Source organism: Primulina tabacum, chromosome 1 (assembly GCF_025594145.1).
Source record: "Primulina tabacum isolate GXHZ01 chromosome 1, ASM2559414v2, whole genome shotgun sequence".
NCBI lineage: Eukaryota > Viridiplantae > Streptophyta > Magnoliopsida > Lamiales > Gesneriaceae > Primulina > Primulina tabacum.
Window position 1 is genome coordinate 58,503,354 of NC_134550.1, and position 22,341 is coordinate 58,525,694.

At 41.1% G+C, this 22,341-nt stretch overlaps 4 protein-coding genes across 9 annotated transcripts; 3 read left to right on the plus strand and 1 right to left on the minus strand.

The window, feature by feature from the left end:
* Positions 1-6,748: 6,748 nt before the first annotated feature.
* LOC142514743 (uncharacterized) lies at positions 6,749-11,653 on the minus strand. The gene is made up of 5 exons (XM_075619773.1): positions 9,899-11,653; positions 9,584-9,778; positions 8,706-9,328; positions 7,237-8,606; positions 6,749-7,122 (listed from the first exon to the last, which is right to left on the minus strand). Exons 1-5 carry the CDS (start codon positions 11,651-11,653, stop codon positions 6,749-6,751), a joined length of 4,317 nt encoding a protein of 1,438 aa, XP_075475888.1.
* A 1,349-nt stretch (positions 11,654-13,002) lies between these two features.
* On the plus strand, positions 13,003-13,629 carry LOC142514759 (uncharacterized). The gene has a single exon (XM_075619774.1). It carries the CDS (start codon positions 13,003-13,005, stop codon positions 13,627-13,629), a length of 627 nt encoding a protein of 208 aa, XP_075475889.1.
* A 700-nt stretch (positions 13,630-14,329) lies between these two features.
* LOC142555095 (uncharacterized) lies at positions 14,330-17,693 on the plus strand. The gene is made up of 5 exons (XM_075665770.1): positions 14,330-14,813; positions 15,247-15,368; positions 16,479-16,570; positions 17,344-17,430; positions 17,524-17,693. The coding sequence occupies exons 1-5, from the start codon at positions 14,428-14,430 to the stop codon at positions 17,629-17,631; spliced, it is 795 nt and encodes a 264-aa protein (XP_075521885.1). The 5' UTR covers positions 14,330-14,427; the 3' UTR covers positions 17,632-17,693.
* Positions 17,694-19,300: 1,607 nt separating this feature from the next.
* LOC142555206 (ribonuclease 3-like protein 3) lies at positions 19,301-22,303 on the plus strand. Of its 6 annotated transcripts, none has more exons than XM_075665973.1 (4): positions 19,301-19,674; positions 20,077-20,847; positions 21,046-21,125; positions 21,639-21,785. In XM_075665973.1, exons 1-3 carry the CDS (start codon positions 19,602-19,604, stop codon positions 21,099-21,101), a joined length of 900 nt encoding a protein of 299 aa, XP_075522088.1. In that variant the 5' UTR covers positions 19,301-19,601; the 3' UTR covers positions 21,102-21,125; positions 21,639-21,785. The 6 variants fall into 6 exon arrangements, 4 of the variants coding, with proteins under 4 accessions (XP_075522088.1, XP_075522105.1, XP_075522075.1 ...); XR_012822359.1 differs by lacking the exon at positions 21,046-21,125 and adding an exon at positions 21,938-22,159 and having other exon boundaries at positions 19,302-19,674; XM_075665979.1 differs by lacking the exon at positions 21,046-21,125 and adding an exon at positions 21,938-22,303 and having other exon boundaries at positions 19,311-19,674; positions 20,077-20,447.
* Positions 22,304-22,341: the final 38 nt, after the last annotated feature.

The following is a 22,341-nucleotide window of genomic DNA, read 5'->3' on the forward strand; positions in this document are numbered from 1 at the left end:
ACTTTTTTGAAATATATCTGTTTGACTCGAAAATTGCGGGACGTTCCAGACACGCGATCGTATCAAAGTTGTGAAATAATCTGACTTTGTTTACCAAACGTTGTAGATCTCGATTCGGTCGTAAGTTCTAACTCTTTCGAAATAGCTCAAAAACGAAAACACACAACAAGGAATATAGGAAAATTATAGGAGGAATTCATTAACAACATCAAATATCATTATGTTGCTATGAACTTGACCAATATTTTTACAAAAAAAGATTGATGAACCTATAGAATATTTAGAAGATTTTGCTACTAGAACTAGAAATTGACATAAACAGACATCAAATTGACAAATAATTCCGCATAGTTCTTGTTGTAGCTTTTTTTGTGTTGATTTGTCGATCTCCTTTCTCATTCTACTCCTTCGTGGTCTTCAACTGACACCTTTTGGGCTCGTCCATTGGGCCTCTCCACATTTTGCATGCTTGTTATTCTTAATGGGCTTCCAAGATTTGGGCTAAACAATATCAAATCTTAGGAAATTTGTGGTGTTAGATTAAATTACAAGTCGTATCTATTTATGACCAACTCAAAACTCTATTTTAATATGGATTTTTTTATTAAAATCTTTAATTCATGTGTTAAAAACAAACTTTCCATCACTCATCTACTTTAGGTTGTGTTTGGATTGATGAATTTCAAATTCATATATTTCAAATGTATTTTGTAGTTCAGATAAAGAATACCATAAACTTCAAACACACATCTTCGGTATTTATATAATATTTCATGTTAACTACGATTGTTTAAGTTCATCCAATAACAGATGGATTTAAAATTCATTATACTTTATATAACAATTATGTAATTAAGTAAGTTATAGATTTATAATTTCATATTTTGTTTTATAGTTAACAACAAAAATATAATCAAAATCCATTTATTTTAAATACATTCATTTAAATACAACCTTGTTTTGATTAATTTTTTTTTAATAATTCTTCGAATATTTATTGCTTTTATTTATATTTGTAATAATTTTTTTACATTTATGTGATTAATTGATTAATCAATTCGACTGGTATACATGTGAAAGAGGATAACATACTCAATGTTTTATCATTATTGTAAAGCGAAAATATAAAATGAGAAATAAGAGTGAAAGTAAATATTAAACGATTTATATATACCAACTTGATGTGATCTCGTTAAAATAGGTGAGCCGGGTACGGGGCTTCAACGGACCAAATCAATAACTTATAATGTTTGGGAATTTGAGTGAAGATAATGGCTTGGATCAACACCTGTAAACAAGAAAGTAACTCGTGAATGGGCGCCGGAGGGATGTCCGGCGTGGCCACTCCGATGCTTAAGTCAGCAGGCTTTTTTATGAACACAAGCAATATTTGAAGGGAAATATGTAAGTGCTTTTAGTTCAAAGATTTTCGAATGTTTAAATAACACTAATACCTGCTATTTATAGTAAAAAATGGGGTAGGTACCTCGATTCTTGTGCCACCTACTAAGTATGGCAAGTCGGCTGCCCATACTTGTAGCTTCTGATGACTTCTAGGACACTCCAAGCCGAAGTGGTTCTGACGGATTAGGCTGCATGTATCGATCACACTCGAGTGTGGTGCAATTCTCGAGGTGGCCTGGGTAGTTGGTTACCTGGGTACCTGTATGAGAAACCGGGTGGAGAAGAAGTGCCCGGGCAGCTGTCTTCTGATCCGGGCTATTCAACCGATAACCCGGGTCATCACTAACCCGGAAATGGGTCACCATTATCCCGGACCCTTACAGGGGTATCACCACACATCCTAAAAATAGTCGGGCTAGAGCTTGACCCGCTGTCCCGATCAGTCATGCATGTTTACTCCAAAACATATCCCAGAGTGAATAAGAGCCTTGGGTCTCTAAATATCCTGCAGAAGTGATGAGGTGTCAGGCTTCCATATCTCTCAGGTTTTGTACATTCATCGTTTAGTATTCTCGGGAAATCCAATGAATGTCATTATGTGCATGCGTTAACAGTGACACCGTCGAAAATTGTTCGTATTCCGAGGTAATAATGAGCCTGTTTCCTCGATACCCGTACACGTCTTTTCATCTGCCTGCTCAATTTCCTAGATTCCCTCTGATCGTCCGATTGGGTTCGGATCGACGATGGAGACTAATTCCTTCCTATATATATATACAGTAACCTGCTTACCTATTCTCCAACATTCCATCAATTCAGTCCTCAAGAAGTGCAATGGCGGGTTCCAGTGGTTCGAAATCTCCCGACATGGCAGCAGAGTTTATGCAAGCGGCTTTTGAGAAAAGAAAATCTGAATTGGAAGATGAAGTCTTCCAAAAGATCCTCCATTACTGGGAGGAGCTGCAAGGACTTCAGCTTCTTCACGAGTGGGAGGAGGCTATCACTCCTGAACTGGTGGCCAAGTTTGCAAAGTATCGGGAACGCTTGCAGATTTCTGATACGGAGGACCTCTTTGAGGACGACTTTATCCTCCAGCTATTGCTTCATAAAGAGAGGAGGACGCTGCAGAAGATTGCCGACTATGCTACCTTTATGAAGGCGTTCACTGGTAGCTCTGTAAAGAGTTTTGTGATTAAGTGGATAGCCTCTGTAGAAGAGGAATTTTTTAATGTAACGGGTAAAGAATTCCCGGAATAATAATAATAATAAAAAAAAATGTTTATCTAGTTACTCTTATTGTCCGTATTTCATTGACACCGCATGATATATGTACCATAAAATGAATCAGAATAAATATCCAGAACTGATAAGTGATCAACTGAAAAAAAACGGGCCCTAAAATTCCCCAGGCTCAAAATGAAGTACCGGGGCCTTACTTTTCCCGGGATTAAGATAAGATGCCGGGGCCTCAGACCTCCCGGGCTTAAGATGAGATCTTGGGTAACCCACGGGATGCCATGATAACGCGTGCCCTTTCTATCAACGATCAGGAACGTTTCGTATTTCAATGAGCCGATAAGTCTGACATTTTTAATTATTGCGTGTGTCCCCTCGTATGCCTGGTACAATTTTCTAGGCAAATCGTGGTCGTCCACGCATGCTTTTTAAATAAACGGCTGAGATCTTCCCCCACCGCCTATATATACTAACTAACAGGTTTTCCAAAAATTACTCTCAAATTCGAAATTGCAGCGAAGCTCTTGCGAATTCTCTTCTCGAGACTCTACTTGTGCGAAATCATTTCCGGCAACCTTCCACCGCATATATCGTCGTAAGTTTTCTTCTTTTAAAATGTCTCACTCCACTTCTTCCACCTCAGGAGCGAATGCGCGAGGCTCTCCTAGCGCTGAGTCTTCCGCACTTCGTTCCGATTCTCCTCCCTCTCCCCCACGTCGCTCCATTACCCAGCCTTCTAAAAAACCAGTGGCACTTCCAACCAAACCTCTCTTTTCTAAACCTTTATCTTCTGGCCACTCCCGGGCCCGAGCTCTTGCGAAGAACAAGGGTAAGGGTAAAGCCAAGGTCTCGAGTCCTCGGGCGGTCGAGATCCCGGGGAACTCCCTGGTTTTCCTCTATGCGAAGCGCCTTACGCTTGGGGGCAAATGAGGAACTCCGAGCGCTGGGCAATATTCCTTCTTCCATTTCTATCTTGATACCTGGGCCCTCTGATAGGGCCGATAACCCTCCTCCTAGGTACACAACTTTCTTTCGGGACCAGGTTAGGAATGGTCTTCGGTTTCCCGTTCATCCCTTTTATATTGATGTTGCCAAATTTTTTGGTGTACCTGTCAATCAATTTCATCCCAATTCTTTCAGGATTATGGCCTCGGCCTATGTCCTTTTTTAAAATGAATAATCTTCTCATCACCCCCCTCATCCTTCACTATTATTTTTCTTGCCATTTCGGGGATAATGCATTTTCCCTTAAATCCCGGTTAAACGCCCGATTCCTCGATGACATCCCTTCCTCTCAAAAGGGATGGAAAGGAAGATTTTTTTACATCCAACTCCCGGGTCCTTTACCCTGTCTAACCCGGTTTCTCCCTTCCCTTCCCCAACAAACTTCCCTTCCTCCATCCTACAAATTTGAGGAGCCTTTCATCCTTAGTCAAACCCTCGTGGAGGGACACAAGTACTCCTCTTCCATTCTTATCTCCGAAGAGAACTTAGTGGCCTACGGGTTGAGTGCCCGGGCTGAGGACCCCATAGACCGGGTAATTGATGAGGTGGCTGGCTCGGGTTCTCAACTCGGTACATACTTTATCTTCTATGCTTTCTTATTCCTTTATCATGTTTATTTAATGTATCATAACCCTGTCACTCCTCTATGCAGATAACTCTGAGATGCAAGCAGCTTTTGCTAAAAGGCGTGCAGCTGAGAAGGCAGCCCGAGAGAAGGAAATGGCGGCTCGCCGGGCAGCTGCGGAAGAAAAGAAAAAATGGGATGCAGAAGCGGCAGCCTTGAGAGCTGAGGTGTCCCGGGAAGAACCTCCCCAAGATGGCGCTTCCCGGGCGATGACTGAGAACTTGGAGGAATCTGAAGATCTCATTCCCCTCACTCAGAGAAAACGAAAAGCTACTGAAGAACCCGAGCTGGTTATTCTCGAAGACCCTTCCGAGGGTGACCAAGGCGCCTTCCGATCTGCTCCACCTCCTCCTCTCCCCCCCCAGTCCAATGAAGAACCTCGCCAAGAGCTCCCTCCAACCGACCAGCTTTCTCTGGCTAACATCTTCTTCGAGGGAGCTTCCGCTGTTGGTGTTAAGCGTTTCAAGAAGGTGCTCAGCCCTGCTGAGATAGCTATCCTGAAAAGCACTCCTTCTAGTGTGAGGTTTTTGGAGGGGTCCAACCGTCTTCTGTCTGTAAGTTTTATTTTTTTATTTCTTTTCCCTCTCTCTCCCTCCCCCATTTTCTTTTTTTTTAAGATTCCTTCTTATCCAGGCTGCCCAGATTCTAGTTTCGGCCTTTGAAGAGGTGGCAGCGGTGGCAACCAAGAAGGGTAAGCAAGCCCAGGCGGCTCAGGATATTCATGACCATCTCCAAGGAGAGATGGCCCGGGCCCAGAAGCTTCACTGGGAGACAACTGCCAGTCTCCAAGCTTCCTTGGAAGCAGCTAATCAAGAGCTGGCCGCGGCTCAACTTTCTCGTGATGAGAGCATAGCCCGGGAGGAGGCTTCTCAGAGGCAAATTGCGTTCCTGGCATCTCGGATTAGCTATCTCGAGGATGAAGCCAGTGCCCAGCAACATCGAGACGAAGTTGCTGAAGATAAGCTCAGACTTCTTCAGCTGACCCATGAAGAATGGAGGACTACTTTCTTTCAATCGGCGGAATTCCAAGCAGCTGTTGAAGATAGGGCCTACAAATACTTTTCGATTGGCTTTGAGAAATGCCAGGAGCAATTTGAGGAGATAGGCCTGATTCCGACAGATAAGGAGGGCTTTTCTGATATTGATAAGGCCATTGCTTCCCTTCCCAAAGATGATGCTATCGAGAAAGAGGCTGAGAAGACTCCCGGGGATCCGAAGAACCATCAGGGCAGCAGACTTTAGAATAGGCCTGTAATTTACTCTGTATTTTTTTCCTTTGTATTTATTGCCTTTGAACTTTGTAAGGAAATGTTGATTTCTTTCCGTCGCTGTGCTTTTTTCAATATGATTTTTGACAATTTTTTCGCAACCCGGGTAATGCAATAACTTATGAGTATTTCTTAGTAGGAGAAAACGGTAATTTCATTCGAATACCCCGGGTCCCGGTCCATACGTTAAATAAGTAGCTTAATTAATACTCCAGATGTAGAGATTTAAACCTGAACTCAGAAGGAGTATTTCTTGGATTCCACAAACCAGGGTGTAGTGCCCTGAGCTTTTAAAGAACCAAGGTACGGAGCCTTGGGCCGGGGATCATGTCCCGAGACTTGGGAATGGTCGAGGTGTGGTGCCCTGAGCCAGGGTGTAGTGCCCTGGGCTTTTTAAGAACCAAGGTACGAAGCCTTGGGCCGGGGATCATGTCCCGGGACTTGGGAATGGTCGAGGTGTGGTGCCCCGAGCCAGGGTGTAGTGCCCTGGGCTTTTTAAGAACCAAGGTACGGAGCCTTGGGCCGGGGATCATGTCCCGGGACTTGGGAATGGTCGAGGTTTGGTGCCCCGAGCCAGGGTGTAGTGCCCTGGGCTTTTTAAGAACCAAGGTACGGAGCCTTGGGCCGGGGATCATGTCCCGGGACTTGGGAATGGTCGAGGTGTGGTGCCCCGAGCCAGGGTGTAGTGCCCTGGGCTTTTGAAGAACCAAGGTACGGAGCCTTGGGCCGGGGATCATGTCCCGGGACTTGGGAATGGTCGAGGTGTGGTGCCCCGAGCCAGGGTGTAGTGCCCTGGACTTTTTAAGAACCAAGGTACGGAGCCTTGGGCCAGGGATCATGTCCCGGGACTTGGGAATGGTCGAGGTGTGGTGCCCCGAGCCAGGGTGTAGTGCCCTGGGCTTTTTAAGAACCAAGGTACGGAGCCTTGGGCCGGGGATCATGTCCCGGGACTTGGGAATGGTCGAGGTGTGGTGCCCCGAGCCAGGGTGTAGTGCCCTGGGCTTTTTAAGAACCAAGGTACGGAGCCTTGGGCCGGGGATCATGTCCCGGGACTTGGGAATGGTCGAGGTGTGGTGCCCCGAGCCAGGGTGTAGTGCCCCGGGCTTTTTAAGAACCGGGTCATAGCAGCTCCCAAGATATAATAACAAACGCAATACTCTGAGAATATATATATTTTTTATTGATTTCTTCCGTCAAACAATTACATCTATTATGCATAGTACTTCTTTAAGTTAAACACATTCCAAGGCCTTTTGAGTGGAAGTCCCTGCGCATCTTCTAAATAAAAGGATCCCGAGTTGACTCTCCGAATGATTTTGTAAGGTCCTTCCCATCGGGCTTCCAGCTTCCCAACTTCCCCAGCAGGGTTGACTTTTTTCATGACTAAATCCCCAACTTGGAAGTTTCCAATACGGACCTTCTTGTTATATGATTTCATCACCCGATTTCTGTATTCCTCCATTCGAATAAATGCCCTGTTCCTTTTTTCTTCTATTAAGTCCAACTCCATGGCCCTGCTCTGGTCGTTGTCCTCCGGGTAAGATTCTACCCGGGAAGAGGTCTGCCCGATCTCTACTGAAAGAACTGCTTCAGAACCATATACCAAACTGAAGGGAGTTTCTTGAGTAGGTGCCCGGGGAGTAGTTCTGTAAGCCCATATGACACTAGGTAACTCCTCCACCCAATCCTTTTCTTTACCCTGAAGTCTTGCCTTTAATGCTTGCACAATGACTCTGTTGACAACTTCTGTTTGACCATTGGCTTGAGGATATGCAACAGAGGTAAAAGATTGAGTGATTTTCATTTCCCGACACCATGACGTAATTCCTTTGCCTTGAAATTGTCTTCCATTGTCCGAGATTATTCTCCTGGACACTCCGAACCGGCACACAATGTTCTTCCATAAAAATTTCAATACTTCCTGCTCGGTGATCTTTGCTAAAGGCTCAGCTTCAACCCACTTAGAAAAGTAGTCAACAGCTACTAGTAAGAATTTTTTCTGAGCCCGGACAACCGGAAAAGGACCCACAATATCCATGCCCCATTGATCAAAAGGGCAGGATGCCCAAATAGGCTTCATGAGAGTGGCCGGGCTGTAGCTGAAATTCGAATGATGCTGACAGCCCTCACAAATCTGGACCAAATGAGCAGAATCTTGTTTTAAGGTGGGCCACCAGAATCTAGCAAGCATTGTTTTTCGAGTTAAATACATTCCTCCGAGGTGCTCGGCACAACACCCCTCATGAATTTCTCGGAGAACATAATCCACCTTTTTTTCATTTAAACACTTCAAAAGCGGTCCTTGGAATGATATTCTGTACAAAATTTTATTTAAGAGAACAAACCTGGGGGCTTGTCTTTTGATCTTCTGAGCTCGGGCTTTATCCTCAGGGAGCTCATGGTTCGTAATATACGCGATCAGTGGTGTCATCCATGAATCTTCAGGCATGGGTGATGCTTCTTCCTCCGTAGAGAGAACCAGCCGAGTAATATGCAACACCTCCCGGGTATTAACTTCTGATAAAGAAGCAGCCATTTTAGCCAAAGCGTCTGCCTCACTGTTTTCTTCTCGGGGTACTTGTTCAATACTCCAATCCATGAAGCTTTCTGCTTGGGCTCGAATGAGCCGTAAATATTTAAGCATCTTGTCATCCTTAGCCTCATAAATGCCCTTTATTTGTTGAGTGATGAGCTGTGAATCAGAATATAGAATAATCCGAGAAGCTCCAACTTCCCGGGCAGCTCGAATACCTGCAAGAACAGCCTCATACTCAGCTTCATTATTGGTTATCCGGGAATCAATTCTTAATGCTAATTTGACATTTTCTCCCAAGGGAGACACTAATACCACCCCTACTCCGCACCCCATCAGGCTAGATGCCCCATCCACTGATACTTTCCATACCTCCTCCTCACTGGGCTGGATCATTTCAGATAAGAAATCTGACAAAGCCTGTGCTTTAATGGCCACTCGGGGCTTGTACTCGATGTCATATTCACCCAACTCTACTGTCCATTTTATCATTCGCCCGGATACTTCGGAATGAGTCATGATCCTACCCAGAGGACTATTGGTAAGAACAATAACCTGATGTGACAGAAATTAAGGTCTTAGCTTCCGGGCGGTCATGATTAGGGCCAAAGCAATTTTCTCCACTTCGCTATACCGGAGCTCGGGCCCCCTCAGAGCATGGCTGACATAATAGACAGGTTTTTGATCAGTTCCTTCCTCTTTTATTAGAACAGAGCTGACAGCATACTCTGTAGCGGACAGATAGACATATAATTTTTCTCCAGGTTCTGGTTTCACCAACACCGGGAGCCCGGCAAGATGAATTTTCAAGTCCTGGAAGGCCTGTTCACATTTCTCATCCCATCCGAATTGCTGGGCCTTCCTTAAGATTTGAAAAAAAAGATAACTCCGGTGTGCTGATCGGGAAATAAATCTGGAAAGGGAAGCAATTCTCCCAGTTAGCTTTTGTACCTCATTGACAGATCGGGGAGATGGCATGCTTAGCACAGATTCGACTTTCTCTTGATTCACCTCGATCCCTCGGTCTGTCAAAATGAATCCCAAGAATTTGCCACTCTTCACGCCAAAAATATACTTGGCAGGATTAAGCTTGATTCCATAATGCATGAGAGTCGCAAAAGTTTCTTCTAGATCACTAATAAAGCTGGCACCCTCTCGGGATTTGGATAGAATATCATCCACATAAACTTCCACATTCCGTCCCAGCTGCTTCTCAAAGACTTTATCCATCAGACGCTGGTAAGTAGCCCCTGCATTCTTCAACCCGAAAGGCATTACAATATAACAAAATGTACCTTCCGAGGTGATGAAGCTGGCTTTGTCTTGATCCTTTTTAGCCAGAGGGATTTGATGGTACCCCTGGTATGCGTCCATGAAACTTAGCAATTCATAGCCCGAGGTGGAATCCACCAGCTGATCAATCCTGGGCAGAGGATAATGATCTTTGGGGCACGCCTTATTGAGATCGCGGAAGTCTACACACATGCGCCACCTCCCGGTAGATTTGGGTACCAAGACCACATTCGAAAGCCATGTGGGGAATTGAATTTCCCTAATGTGGCCAGCTTTCAGAAGCTCCTTAATTTGCGCATCAATTACTTTGTCCTTTTCAGGGCCAAAGTGCCTCTTTTTTTGTTTTACTGGGTGAGATCTCGGGAGGATGTTCAATTGATGTTCTGCTATCAAGGGAGAAATCCCTGTCAACTCCTGTTGGGACCAAGAAAACACATGAATATTAGTTTTTAAACAATGAATCAGACTGACCCGAGTGGATATACTGAGATCTCGGGCCACCCGGATTTGCTGGCCTGGTCCGATTTCTACTACTTCTTGTTCTTCTTCTGCCACAAAATGCACCTCTCCTCTCCCCATCGTTCTTTCCCCGTCCACCCTTGCCTTCTTCCCTTCCTTCCTTGTTCTACTCTGATCCGCCCGAACTGCCTCCACATAGCATTTCTGAGAGGATGGTTGATCTCCTCGGACTTCTCCCACCCGAGCTCCTACTTGAAATTTTATCTTTTGGTGGTATGTGGATGCTACGGCTCTCAATTCGTTCATAGCCGGTCTCCCCAAAATGATATTATATGATGACGGGGAATCCACTACGGTGAATGAAGTCATCACCGTCCTCTTAAGATCCTGAGAACCCAAGGTTAATGGCAACATGATCTCCCCTTCCGGGTAAACCATATGGCCAGCAAAACCAAAGAGGGCAGTCTCCACAGCCTCTAGGTGGTAGTCCTGCAAATCCATCTGTACAAAGACATCTTTAAAAATTACATTTACAGAGCTACCTGAGTCCACAAAGACCCGTAGAATATCATAATTCGCCACTCGGGCTTGGATCACCAGGGCGTCGTTGTGGGGCAGACTCACCCCTCTCAAATCTTCCGGGCCAAAACTAATGATCGCCTCATTCCTTCTTGCTCCTTCTACCTCCAAACATTCCCTCCTGCTTCTCCCCTTCCTCGCCCGGTTAGAATCTCCATCAGTAGAGTCTCCTAATATCATTTTGATCATTCCTGTGGCAGGGGGCGAATTCTTTTTTCTCTCGGGCTCAGGCTCCCTTCTTCTACTGGGCTCAATCCTCGGGATATTCCTCACACTTCCTCCTCGGGCGCTGGATCCTGGTGGCCGAGATGTCCAAGGTGGCACTCTCGGCCTCTGGCTGCAGTTTTCAGTGTTATGGTGGCATACTTTGTGAAAAGAGCAAAATTCACTTTTTTCTGGCCGGGATAACTGATGATCCGGGGCCAAATCTCTGCTGCACTTCTGCACTTCCCTCTCCCGAGCAATTTTCAGAGGCACGTGGTGAGAAAAGTGCCATGTATTGCCTCTTTTCTGTCCCCTCTCCTCGGGCTTAGACATCCGGTCTCCTTTTTCTTTTCTCACAGAGTCCCTCTTTTGTTTCTGGGCTTCCTCTATATTGATATATTTTTCTGCTCGCGACAATAGATCCTCGAAATCTCCCGGCACCTTCTTAGTAAGTGACTTGAAGAACTCACCCTCTCTCAAACCCTGGGTGAATGCAGTAGTCTTCGTTTCAGTGGCACAAGTAGGGACGTCTAGGGCCACTCTGTTGAATCTTCTGATATAGGCCTTTAAACTCTCTTCTGGGTTTTGCTTAACTTCAAAAAGGCTAAAAACAGTCTTTTTGTACTTTTTACTGCTGCTAAAATGGTGTAAAAACACCTTCTGGAAGTCTTCAAAGGAACTGATACTTTGGGAAGTCAAGCCTTCGAACCACCTCTGAGCTGAATCCACCAGTGTTGTTAGGAACACCTTGAACTTGATTCTATCAGTGTAACAGTGCAACATGGCCATATTTTCAAACCTGGCCAGGTGTTCCTCCGGGTCTGCATTGCCATCATAGTCTTTCACCTTCGCAGATTTGAAATTTCCAGGAAGAGGCTCCCGGACGATGATATCAGAAAACGGGCATCCTCTCGGGACTACCCGGGCAACGCTCCGTCTTTCCAACTGTCCTTCCAATACCTTCATCTTCTGCCTTAATTCCATCAATTCCTCTGCCACGGTAGGAGATTTGGACCCAGCACTGGATCCCTCGTCTTCTCCTACCATCTCGTTATCCCTCCTTCCTGCCCCTACTCCTGCTCCTGCTCAAGTCCCTGATCACGTCCCTGTTTATCACCGGGTGGTGTGACAGGGTGAGAGACCTCCTTCCTGGCCATAGCTAGCACAACGGCATCGGCCATCATTTTCTTTAACTCTTCAGGGGTCAGGGTAATGAGGTTTGTTCCAATGTTACTAACATCAGCTTGTCTTGAAGTTTGCCTCCCATCACCCTGGGCGTGAGAATTACCCTGGTTGGTTCTTCTCGTACGAGCCATATCAACGTCTCGAACTCAGTGTTTTCCCACAGACGGCGCCAATGATGTGATCTCGTTAAAATAGGTGAGCCGGGTACGGGGCTTCAACGGACCAAATCAATAATTTATAATGTTTGGGAATTTGAGTGAAGATAATGGCTTGGATCAACACCTGTAAACAAGAAAGTAACTCGTGAATGGGCGCCGGAGGGATGTCCGGCGTGGCCACTCCGATGCTTAAGTCAGCAGGCTTTTTTATGAACACAAGCAATATTTGAAGGGAAATATGTAAGTGCTTTTAGTTCAAAGATTTTCGAATGTTTAAATGACACTAATACCTGCTATTTATAGTAGAAAATGGGGTAGGTACCTCGATTCTTGTGCCACCTACTAAGTATGGCAAGTCGGCTGCCCATACTTGTAGCTTCTGATGACTTCTAGGACACTCCAAGCCGAAGTGGTTCTGACGGATTAGGCTGCCTGTATCGATAACACTCGAGTGTGGTGCAATTCTCGAGGTGGTCTGGGTAGTTGGTTACATGGGTACCTGTATGAGAAACCGGGTGGAGAAGAAGTGCCCGGGCAGCTGTCTTCTGATCCGGGCTATTCAACCGATAACCCGGGTTATCACTAACCCGGAAATGGGTCACCATTATCCCGGACCCTTACAGAGGTATCACAACTCATAGTGTCGGCTAAATTGTAGCAAAAATGCAAGATTCATTCGCAAATAAACAGTAAAGATTAAACGATTTATATATACCAACATAAAGTGTCGGCCACACTCTTTCCTATGCGGAGAAGTTGGAGTTGATTCGTTCGGTGGTCTAAGGTGTGGAATGCTATTGGTTTTCGATCTTGCCTATCACATGTGGGGTGATTGACAAGATTAATTCGGTTTGTAGGAGCTTTATGTGGACGAGCAAGCATCCTCCTATTGCATGGAGTAAGATTTGCTAGCCAATTGAGGACGGGGGTTTGGGTATTCGAGATCTTCGAGCTTGGAACAAGGCGCTTCTCACTAAGACCTTGTGGAATATTAACATTAAGAAGGATACATTGTGGGTTCGGTGGGTGCATCATTATTACTGGAATGATGTCATGGATTGGAGATGGAGAAAGGATGATACTGTTCTCATTAAGAAGCTCGTGGAGATCCGTGATGAGCTTTTGGCTCGTGAGTGGAGTTGGGATGCGGTGGTGGCTAGATTGTCGATTTGGTTTGGTACGACGAGGGGTTTGTCGGAAGCCTACAGGAGTTTCTTACCAGGGGCAGGTAGATGGCTGTGGAAACCATTTTTATGGAGACCACACATCTTACCTAAACACCGTTTCGCCCTGTGGATTTTTGCTCATGAGAAGTGCTTGACAAAGGACAGACAACCATATATCCTAGACAAGTCTTGTGGTCTTTGTGGTACTGTAAATGAAACTGCACAACATGTTTTCTTCGAGTGTACAGCTTCTACACAGCTTTGGGTTAGATTGTGGGAGTGGTTGGAAGTTCAGTATATGGCACGTTCTATGACAGTTTTACTTCGTCTTCTCCGCAGGAGATTCAGAGGTACTACCATGCGTGCACGGAGGTGCCACTCGGGGATAGCTGCATTGGTTTATCACATTTGGAGTGCTCGTAACAGGCCAATTTTTGACGGTGAGAGGCCGGATGTGGAAGCTATCTTTCGGAAGATTTTGATTCATGTTCATCGAACGCTGACTGCTAGATGATGTTCATATTTTGTCTCCCAGTATTTGGATTTCGGTCTTGGGATGTATCTATTTTTGATATAACTATTTTCTTCGATTATAGTTTTTGAACACTGATTATGTGATCCCTGAGTATGCCCAGTGTATTTTGTATTCTCTTTATTTACCATCTATGATATGTGATTCATATAAAAAAAAAATTGTAGCAAAAATGCAAGATTCATTCTCAAATAAACAAGAAGAGAGATAATGAATTCAAAAGAGATAATGAATTCAAAAGAGAAACGAATCGGCCAAATTAAAAAAATTGTGGCAATAATGTAAGATTATTTCTCAAAGAAACAAGACGACAATACTCTAAACTATTTTCAAAAGCAATAAAAATATTGTCATTCATTTCAAGATTTTCGCCAAAATAATTCTAGAATCCCTTAATTCAAGATTCTCTCCATAATAATCGAAGAACTTATCCAAGTAAATATAAAAAAATACACGATTCCATCATAGATAAAGATAACAAATATTTATAACAGAAACCTAATCGCTTCTTCTTTTTCACTCGATTTGCAAGTCAAACAAACCAAAAAATCGGATATTTAGAAAAAATAAATCTGCTCAATTATATTAAAAAAAAAAAACTTCACCCCCAAGAAAAAGAAAAAATGATCGGGGGTCCAAGGATGTATCTCTTGTCAAATGTACAACCTTGTCCTAAGCAAAGTCTTTTGATATGTTTCCTTGGAGAACAAATTTTGTTCGACATATAAAAATTCCAAATATATATTTTTGACCAAGAAAGAAGAAAGATCGCAGGGAGGGATGAGTTTCCTCGCGGGGAGATTAGCAAGCATAGAGGGCGCTTATTTCTTGCAAGACTCCAAACAAACCGTAACCCGATTCCTTCAAAACCAAAAAAACACCAAATTACCTAAATCAATCGGAGAAAACAATGAAGCTGGCGCATCATCATCCATAACAAATGAAACTACAGCTGATGTTCTTCCTGAGGTTTTGAGGCACTCTCTGCCGCCAAAGATTTTCCAATCTTCGCTGGATAATTCGAATTCTTCTTCCTTATCCACAGCCTCGAAATGGGTCCTGCAATCGAACCCGAAAAGCGGCAGGGTTTCAGTTTTGTCCGCTGACGCGCTTAATCCTCTCAGGGCTTATGTTTCTCTTCCCCAGGTCACGTTTGGGCCTAAAAGGTTTGATCTTTATTTTGATCTGTAGTTTTTTTCCCTGTTTTGAATTTCTATATATTTATATGGTTTTGGGTTGTGTTGAACAGTGGATTGTGGAAGTGTGCTTTCTTTAATGAAGCATTGCGTTAATTTGTACCTAATTCGTCATTCATCCTTCACATTTTCATGCTCGCAAATGCTCTTTCCTCTTGGTCTTATGTGTGCAATTAGGATTTTTCAGGGCGGCACAGCACTGTAGGCCTGCTCCAACAAAGGCCGGTGCCAAAATGTCGCCCGGTTGGAGAAGGACTAACATCATCTTATGATGACTGCCCTGAATCCACCATCACTAGCCCCGATTGCTTGGGGATTCCCGTTGCAAATGCTGTTTTTTTAACTGTCAAGTGTTAAACGCTGAATATTTTTCATGGAATGAAATGAAATGAAAGTGATTCAGGTGGCAGCTGCCTAGTATGGAAAGCTCGATTGTACCATCAACAGCTAACGACTTAAGACATGACAAGCACACCCCTATCAATCCCGAGAAGTTGAAGGCTGCAGCTGCAGGGCTTTCTCAAAGTAAGGCGTGGTTCTAAATTCAGTTATGGCGTACTGAAATTTATTAGTTATACAATTAGATTTAGCTGGTTCATATGTTTTAGTAATCTAATTATGTGATTTCAATTAGGTTCTCTGACTATTGATTATCAAAAACAAAATAAAAACTTGATCCCATCAGAAGAAATTATGCCACAGGTGGGACGGAAATGTAAAAAATATAACCTGAAAACTCGTGGGATAATGGAAATATGAACGCTTTTATTCCACCAAATGTCTTGTTTTAGGTGGTCTGTATCCCCTCTTCCATTTTAAAATTCACCCTTCACTTGCAACTATTAAATGCCTTATCTTTTTCATCACCAGGATTTTAAGTTCTTTGAGGGGGGAAAGAACTAACCCATGGATCGTGCACTTAATCCTTTATAGTCACAGCGCAATGAAAAAAACTTCTCAACAATTATTTACATCATAAGAGACAGCTTGGTATATATGGACCTTGGGATATCACATTTTATTTTTTGGGCGGACTATCTGAAATTTCAGGCATTAGTTAGCTGTGACAATTAAAGTTGCAGAATATGGTTAGAAAGCACTCATGTGCCAATTTTTGTACTCAAAATTGTTCTTGATTAGCCATTCATGCTTCAACTTCAGTTCTTGACGTAGCAAGCTGAGTTCAACTTTGAGGTCTCAAGTAAAACAAGTTCAACTTTGAGGTCTCAAGTAAAACATGAAATATGAAGTTTAGATATTCTCAATAGTAATTCATTATTTTCTGCACTTTGTGCTAGACTGCCTTGGTTTTGATTAGCATATGTATATAACAAAAATGCTACTGATGATTATGGACAATCCATTAATTACTTCATGCTTCTGTTTTGGAGTCGATCTAGAAAATGAATATAGGGTGGAGACAGGGACAAACTATAAGCTTTCTCAATGCGTATATATTGGGAAATGAAGGAAGAAGGGGATGGATCACCTGTGTTAACTTGGATATAAGCAAATGATGGTTGTTCATCCATTTTCATGATCTTGGAGCCGCCCTTTTTTGTCATAATCCGTATTTAAAGAACTCTTTTTTCCTCCAAGTTTATTTATTTCTGTTGTTTTTCCCTTTTATGACAGTCGGATCAGCTTTTGGAATCGCCACCGCAATTGTATTTGGCAGCGGTGTCTTGATCTTTGGGGTGGCAGCATCCAAACTGGAGGTGCACAATGTAAGTATAGATTTCTCCCAGCCCTTGAAAAGGCCCCTGAATGAATCAATCAGTTTTGTTTCTTTATGCTTTTATTGTTTAGGCCTCAGCGTTTTATGCTTTAACTTCTATGATTTTCATGGATACCTTATTAGTTTATAAGATTTTCTTGGATAGCCTTTCTCAAAACTTCCTCTGAAATAGCTGGAAGTGAGGTATTTGGCATGTGTATTGATTGTTAAAATAAAATGACGAGGAAGATGTTCAGCTTATTTCTTCCATTAAGAAATTTTTGGTGAAATACAGGTGACAAGCTTGGAACATATAATATATATGCTGTGGAGGGGGACATCAAGTTGATGATTTGAACAATAACATTTACAAATATAACGAGTGTCCATTTCTTAAATCCTTGACTAACGAGGTCGTGCTTGAGCACGATAATTGTGTCTGTTCATAGAATCATAACATGGTTCATTTTGTGTGCTTCTATCTGATACTATATGGTATTTTATTTCATATATCATCGTCTGTGGAGATTAATGTATGTTCTTGCACAGATATGAACATGCTCACTCGAACACCTACATAAGATAGATGGTTTGAACGAAGTTACAGTCATTTCTATATGATATCATTTGAACGTAAATAATATGAACTATGAGTCAATTTGTGGAGATCTTAGACACGAATACCTGGGACAGATGTCCCAAGTCGGTGATAAAATATTTTTGTCAGCACCTGTCCCTCGCTTGCTCTTTCTCCTTTTTCATGGAATTTGTCTCTCTTGTCAGACTGATGACCTGCGGACTAAAGGGAAGGATTTCTTTCAACCAAGGTTTGAAACGATTAGGGAGCAATTGGCCCCATTCCGAACTTGGGTACGTGTTACATGAAGATACTCTAGGTGAAAGGAAATAGTAATGGTGTAAAAAATGGCTGATCTTTTTTGCATTTATGTTGTCTTATTTTAGACTGAAGACATGTCAAAGAAATGGCATTTGGAAAGGGAAGAATCCTTGAAAGAGAGACCTCTGATGAAAGAGCTGTCTAGGACACTCGGTTCCAAGACGGCCACTTGAGTATCTTTTGTTATATGTCCTCCATTGAAGTGCAGAGCAATGACTGTTGTACAAAGAAAATGTGAGATATGTGTGCATTGTTGAGTAAAATTTCGATTAATAGTGTTGAAGAGTCTGTAAATATTATATTAGCTATGTTCAATCTTGGTTTATCACTTCAGCGAGTATAGCTAAGATCTTAAATTTGGGACGAGATATCAAGTTCGAGTAGTATCTATCATGATCTATAATAAATAATTAATTTTATATAGGTCATAAAAATGGATGATATATTGTTTTTTTTTTTCCCCAATTAAATGGATAAGTGAAGATCACATGATAAGCCATACCAACGCTTTTTTTCCCTCAAAACCATGAGTTGAATGATGTTCTTCGAGTCTCTGCTGAAAATTTTAAATGCACAACTTTGATTAGAAAAATCATTATTGGTTCAAGCATATGAAATCCCATAAACTCCTTATTATCCAATTCCAAACACGCTAGAATAATTGTAAATCAGAATCATACATTTTTATTTTTAATTAATTATACAATCTTCTCTTCTTTTATTAAACACTAGCATAATGCACGTGCGTTACACGTAATATCAATTATATTATAAAAATTTATAAAAAAAAATTGATTTTCTGAAAAACAATTTGAATCATTTTGTTATTTATCTGAGCTTAATTTCTTAACATATTAGACGATTTATAAGAACTTATAGAACTTACTTTCAAAATTGTTTCCCAAATTAAAATTCAAGCAGTTGATTTAATGTTATATAATAAATTGTAATGAAAATGATATATAGAACAAAATAAACTGAAACAAATTTTTTTAAAAAAATTATATATTCAAACACCACATATAAAACATAATAACCTAAAAATTAATCAAATTATGGATTTTATCAATGTATAAATCATAATCTATAATAGCGAAACATACTAAAGACAAATAATTATTAATTTAAAATCACTGTGGCTAACTCATAAAAACAATATTAAAACAAATGAAATAGTAATATTAATAGTAAAATATAACTCATAATGTTTAATTTAACCTCCTAAAGAATTTTTTTACTTTTTATTTTTACAATTCTATATCATGTATAATAAATTCTATATATCAATCTTGCGTATAATAACATTGATGACTATTAATTTCTTGTTAAATAAGTTTTAAAATAATAAATAAATCAACATATGTAAAGAAATGCACATTCAAATAAGATTATATGGTAAATATCAAATAAAATCATATAATAATTATTAAATATAGATTTTAAACTATTGATTTGATCTTTACCATTAAAATTTGAAATATAACAAAAGAAATAAATATAGATTTTAAATTATTGGTACTATTTTAACCATTAAAATTTGAAATATAACAAAAGAAATAAACTTTCATATAAATTTTTATGATATTGTACTTTATTACTTAATTAAAAATTGTACTAAAAATATAGTTATAAAATTACAATAAATCATTGGAAAAAAAAGTAGAAATCAAATTAAAAGGATAAAATATTTGAATGTAGTATAAAGATGAGTTATTTGATAAAATTAATATAGGAGTTACATTATATTTTTGAAGTGTGTATAAAAAATTAATTTTATAATTGCACGATTGAAAAACAATATACTTCATCCACAATCTCAGTTATATAGATAGATATGCCATTAATTTAGCTATCAGAACTGTGATACACTGTATTTAACTTAAACTTTTTAGGAAATCACTGAATAACCTGATTGTCTTGTATTAAAAAACTTAAATTGATTGAATTCTTGAAAGAGATTCAATTTGCAAGCTGCCGGCATGGGGCAAAGTTGAATGAGAGAAATTTCAGTGTACACCGTTCGATCTGATGTCCGCCAAAACAGCAATTTTGCTCCAGTTCCCAAATTGTGCTCCTTGCTCTTGTTTTTCCCATTTGGAATGAATAGTCAAAATCCCATTAAAAAAACTCGAATTATTCTCAAATGGCATCGTGGTTGGAGTCTTTGATGTCTCCCGCGAAGACTTGGGCTGTCTCTCGACGCCTCCGCAAGTATGGTATGTTCTTTTTAATCCCTTTATGTATGCTGAATTTGTGAGAAAACTTGGGAGATGGGATGGTGTTTATCGGCCGTCTGAGGTGCAAATTAGCATGCATTGCGTACAACTCCCTAAGCGTTCCGCCGCTTGCCAATTTGTTTTTTCCCGAGGATACCTCATTGTGGTGGCTGTGCTAATGAAATGAATATAGGAATTTGTTTTGTAGCATGATTTATGTAAAAAAAAATAGTAGCCAGTAGGGGCAATTCACCTATCGAAGAACTTTTGATGGAAAAGGAAATTGAAAGATTATAACTTTTTACCATTATGTTCAGTGATATTTTGGTCTAAATGTTGATTTCTTTGAAAGGTCTGAGCTTTTTGAATTTCCTCTTAAATGGCGAGTATACTTTCTGCCAGGAAATATATTGAATAGTTACCTGAACGGCGGCACCAAGGCCGAAGCTGAAATTAAGCCATTGCCGAGTCTCAAAGAAGTTGAGAAGATTATTGGTTACAGTTTCAATAACCGTAGTTTACTGGATCAAGCATTTACGCATCCATCATATCATAAGGACTGTGTGTCGTATGAACGTCTCGAGTATGTAGGTGACTCGGTGCTTAATCTCTTAGTTGCAAAAGAACAATTCTCCATGTACCCAAACCTCCCACCAGGGTCATTAACTCCTCTTCGTGCTGCCAATGTTGACACCGAGAAGCTTGCACGTGCGGCTGTCCAGCACAACTTTCATCTATATGTTCGTCATGAGAATCCAGTCCTTAAAAAACGAGTAAGTTCTTGCCTTTTGAGTTCCCGGTTTGAACTTTTGATCAACTTTTTCTGCAAATTTTCCGGTACTTATTCCATAAATTTTTTTGCTGCATTCCATGTCCTAAGTTCCCGTTATCCTCTCTTTACTTGCAATTATTTATATTCCCTCACTTCCACCTCTCCTGTCATTGCACCACCTTTATTTAAAACTACATTGGCAATTGAATTGCTTGAGATGCAACTGCAAGGTGGTGGGGGGATGCGAAGCAGTGCTGTAAGAAGGAGTAGGGAAAAGTCAGGGTTAGAGGGCATGACTGCGAGTTTATGGATTACTTTGTGCTGTTGGGCTACTGTGGTGGTGATGCCAGGTAGCGCAACATGGGCAAATGAGACGAAGAATGGCATGTGGGACGAGCAAGGTTTATCTATTCTTGGGGTGATTGAAGTAAAAATTTTGAGGTGTCAGTTTGGTGCATGATGGACTTAACTGAACCATATTCCTTTTCAATAGCAATTCCTTTAATCTGACATGTAAATACATATTCAGCAATTTGAATAACTGACATCTCAACATGTGGATTCAGATGCCATGATAATACCCCCTTCACATTTTTCAGATGCCATGTGGATTCAGAAAGATTCATTTCTTGGAAAAGATTATTGCCTAATATGAAGACCTGTGAGGATGCAGACTTTTGTAACTTGTCGTCGAGAATCTAATAATGTCTTGGTCAGTGGTTGTATCATACACCATTTTGACCATTCAATAAAAGGAGGCCATTCTCATACTAAAGAACCTATAAACATGACATTGATATAAAAATATAGAAGGTCGGATCTCTTCTCTCCTGGACTGATGATGATTTATAGTCTATTCTTGATACCCTCAAAGTCCAGCAGATAGAATGTGATGTGGCACCGTTAATCTCGAGACCTGTATTACGCAAACTTGCATTGATGAAAATCGGTCACTGCCCTAATATCAATAATACGGTGACCATCTGATGTGGGTCTCATCACTTACAACACAGCATAACGTAAAGAAAGCAATGTGTTGGAGGAGATGATCATCTCTTGCTTGCTATGTATATCTGATTGGGTACCTCAAGGATGATATTGCCAACTAATGTTTGCCTTGACTTTTTTTTTGGGATTCTGATTGTTTTTTTAATTTTATACCTTGTCAGCACTGAACCTTATACTTTTGCAGATTCAGTCATTTATTGACGCTCTTCCTAAACATCCTGTACATTCACATGGACTAATTGATGCTCCAAAGGTGCTTGCTGATGTCGTTGAATCCACCGTAGGGGCTGTCTTCATCGATAGCAATTGTTCTATTGATGCGACATGGGAGGTGATTCCTTTGCCTCAATCATGAGTTTACTTTCAAATTCTCCTTTGGATGTGTGAGAAATCTCATTTTACTTGGTCAACGGGAAAAGATCAGTTAATCTTGTATGTGCGTTACCTTTCTGTCATGGCAATACAGTTGGCTGGTTTGTGCAGATTGCCAGCTATCTACTTAAACCCATGATAACTCCTGAAAGTCTTAAAGCAAATGCAGTGAAGAAGCTTTTTGAGATATGCCAAAAATACAAGCTGAAAGTTCGACTCGTGGATCTGTGGTCGCAAGACGGTACTTACAAAGTTTTTGTCAATAATCAACTCAAAGGTAAAGGTATCTGCCATGAAAAGAAGGAGATTGCATTAAACAGAGCTGCAAATGATGCTTATAAAGAAGTTGTTAGAAAGATGAGCATGACAAGATCTCCTGATGCTAACTTGTGATATTTTCTTTTCAGAGGTTGTTTATTGTCCTGAAAATTTTTGTAGCCACGCGGCATTGATGTTAAAACTTTATTTTCACTCGTCTCGAAGGAAATATTAATAAAATTTAAAGATTTATTTTT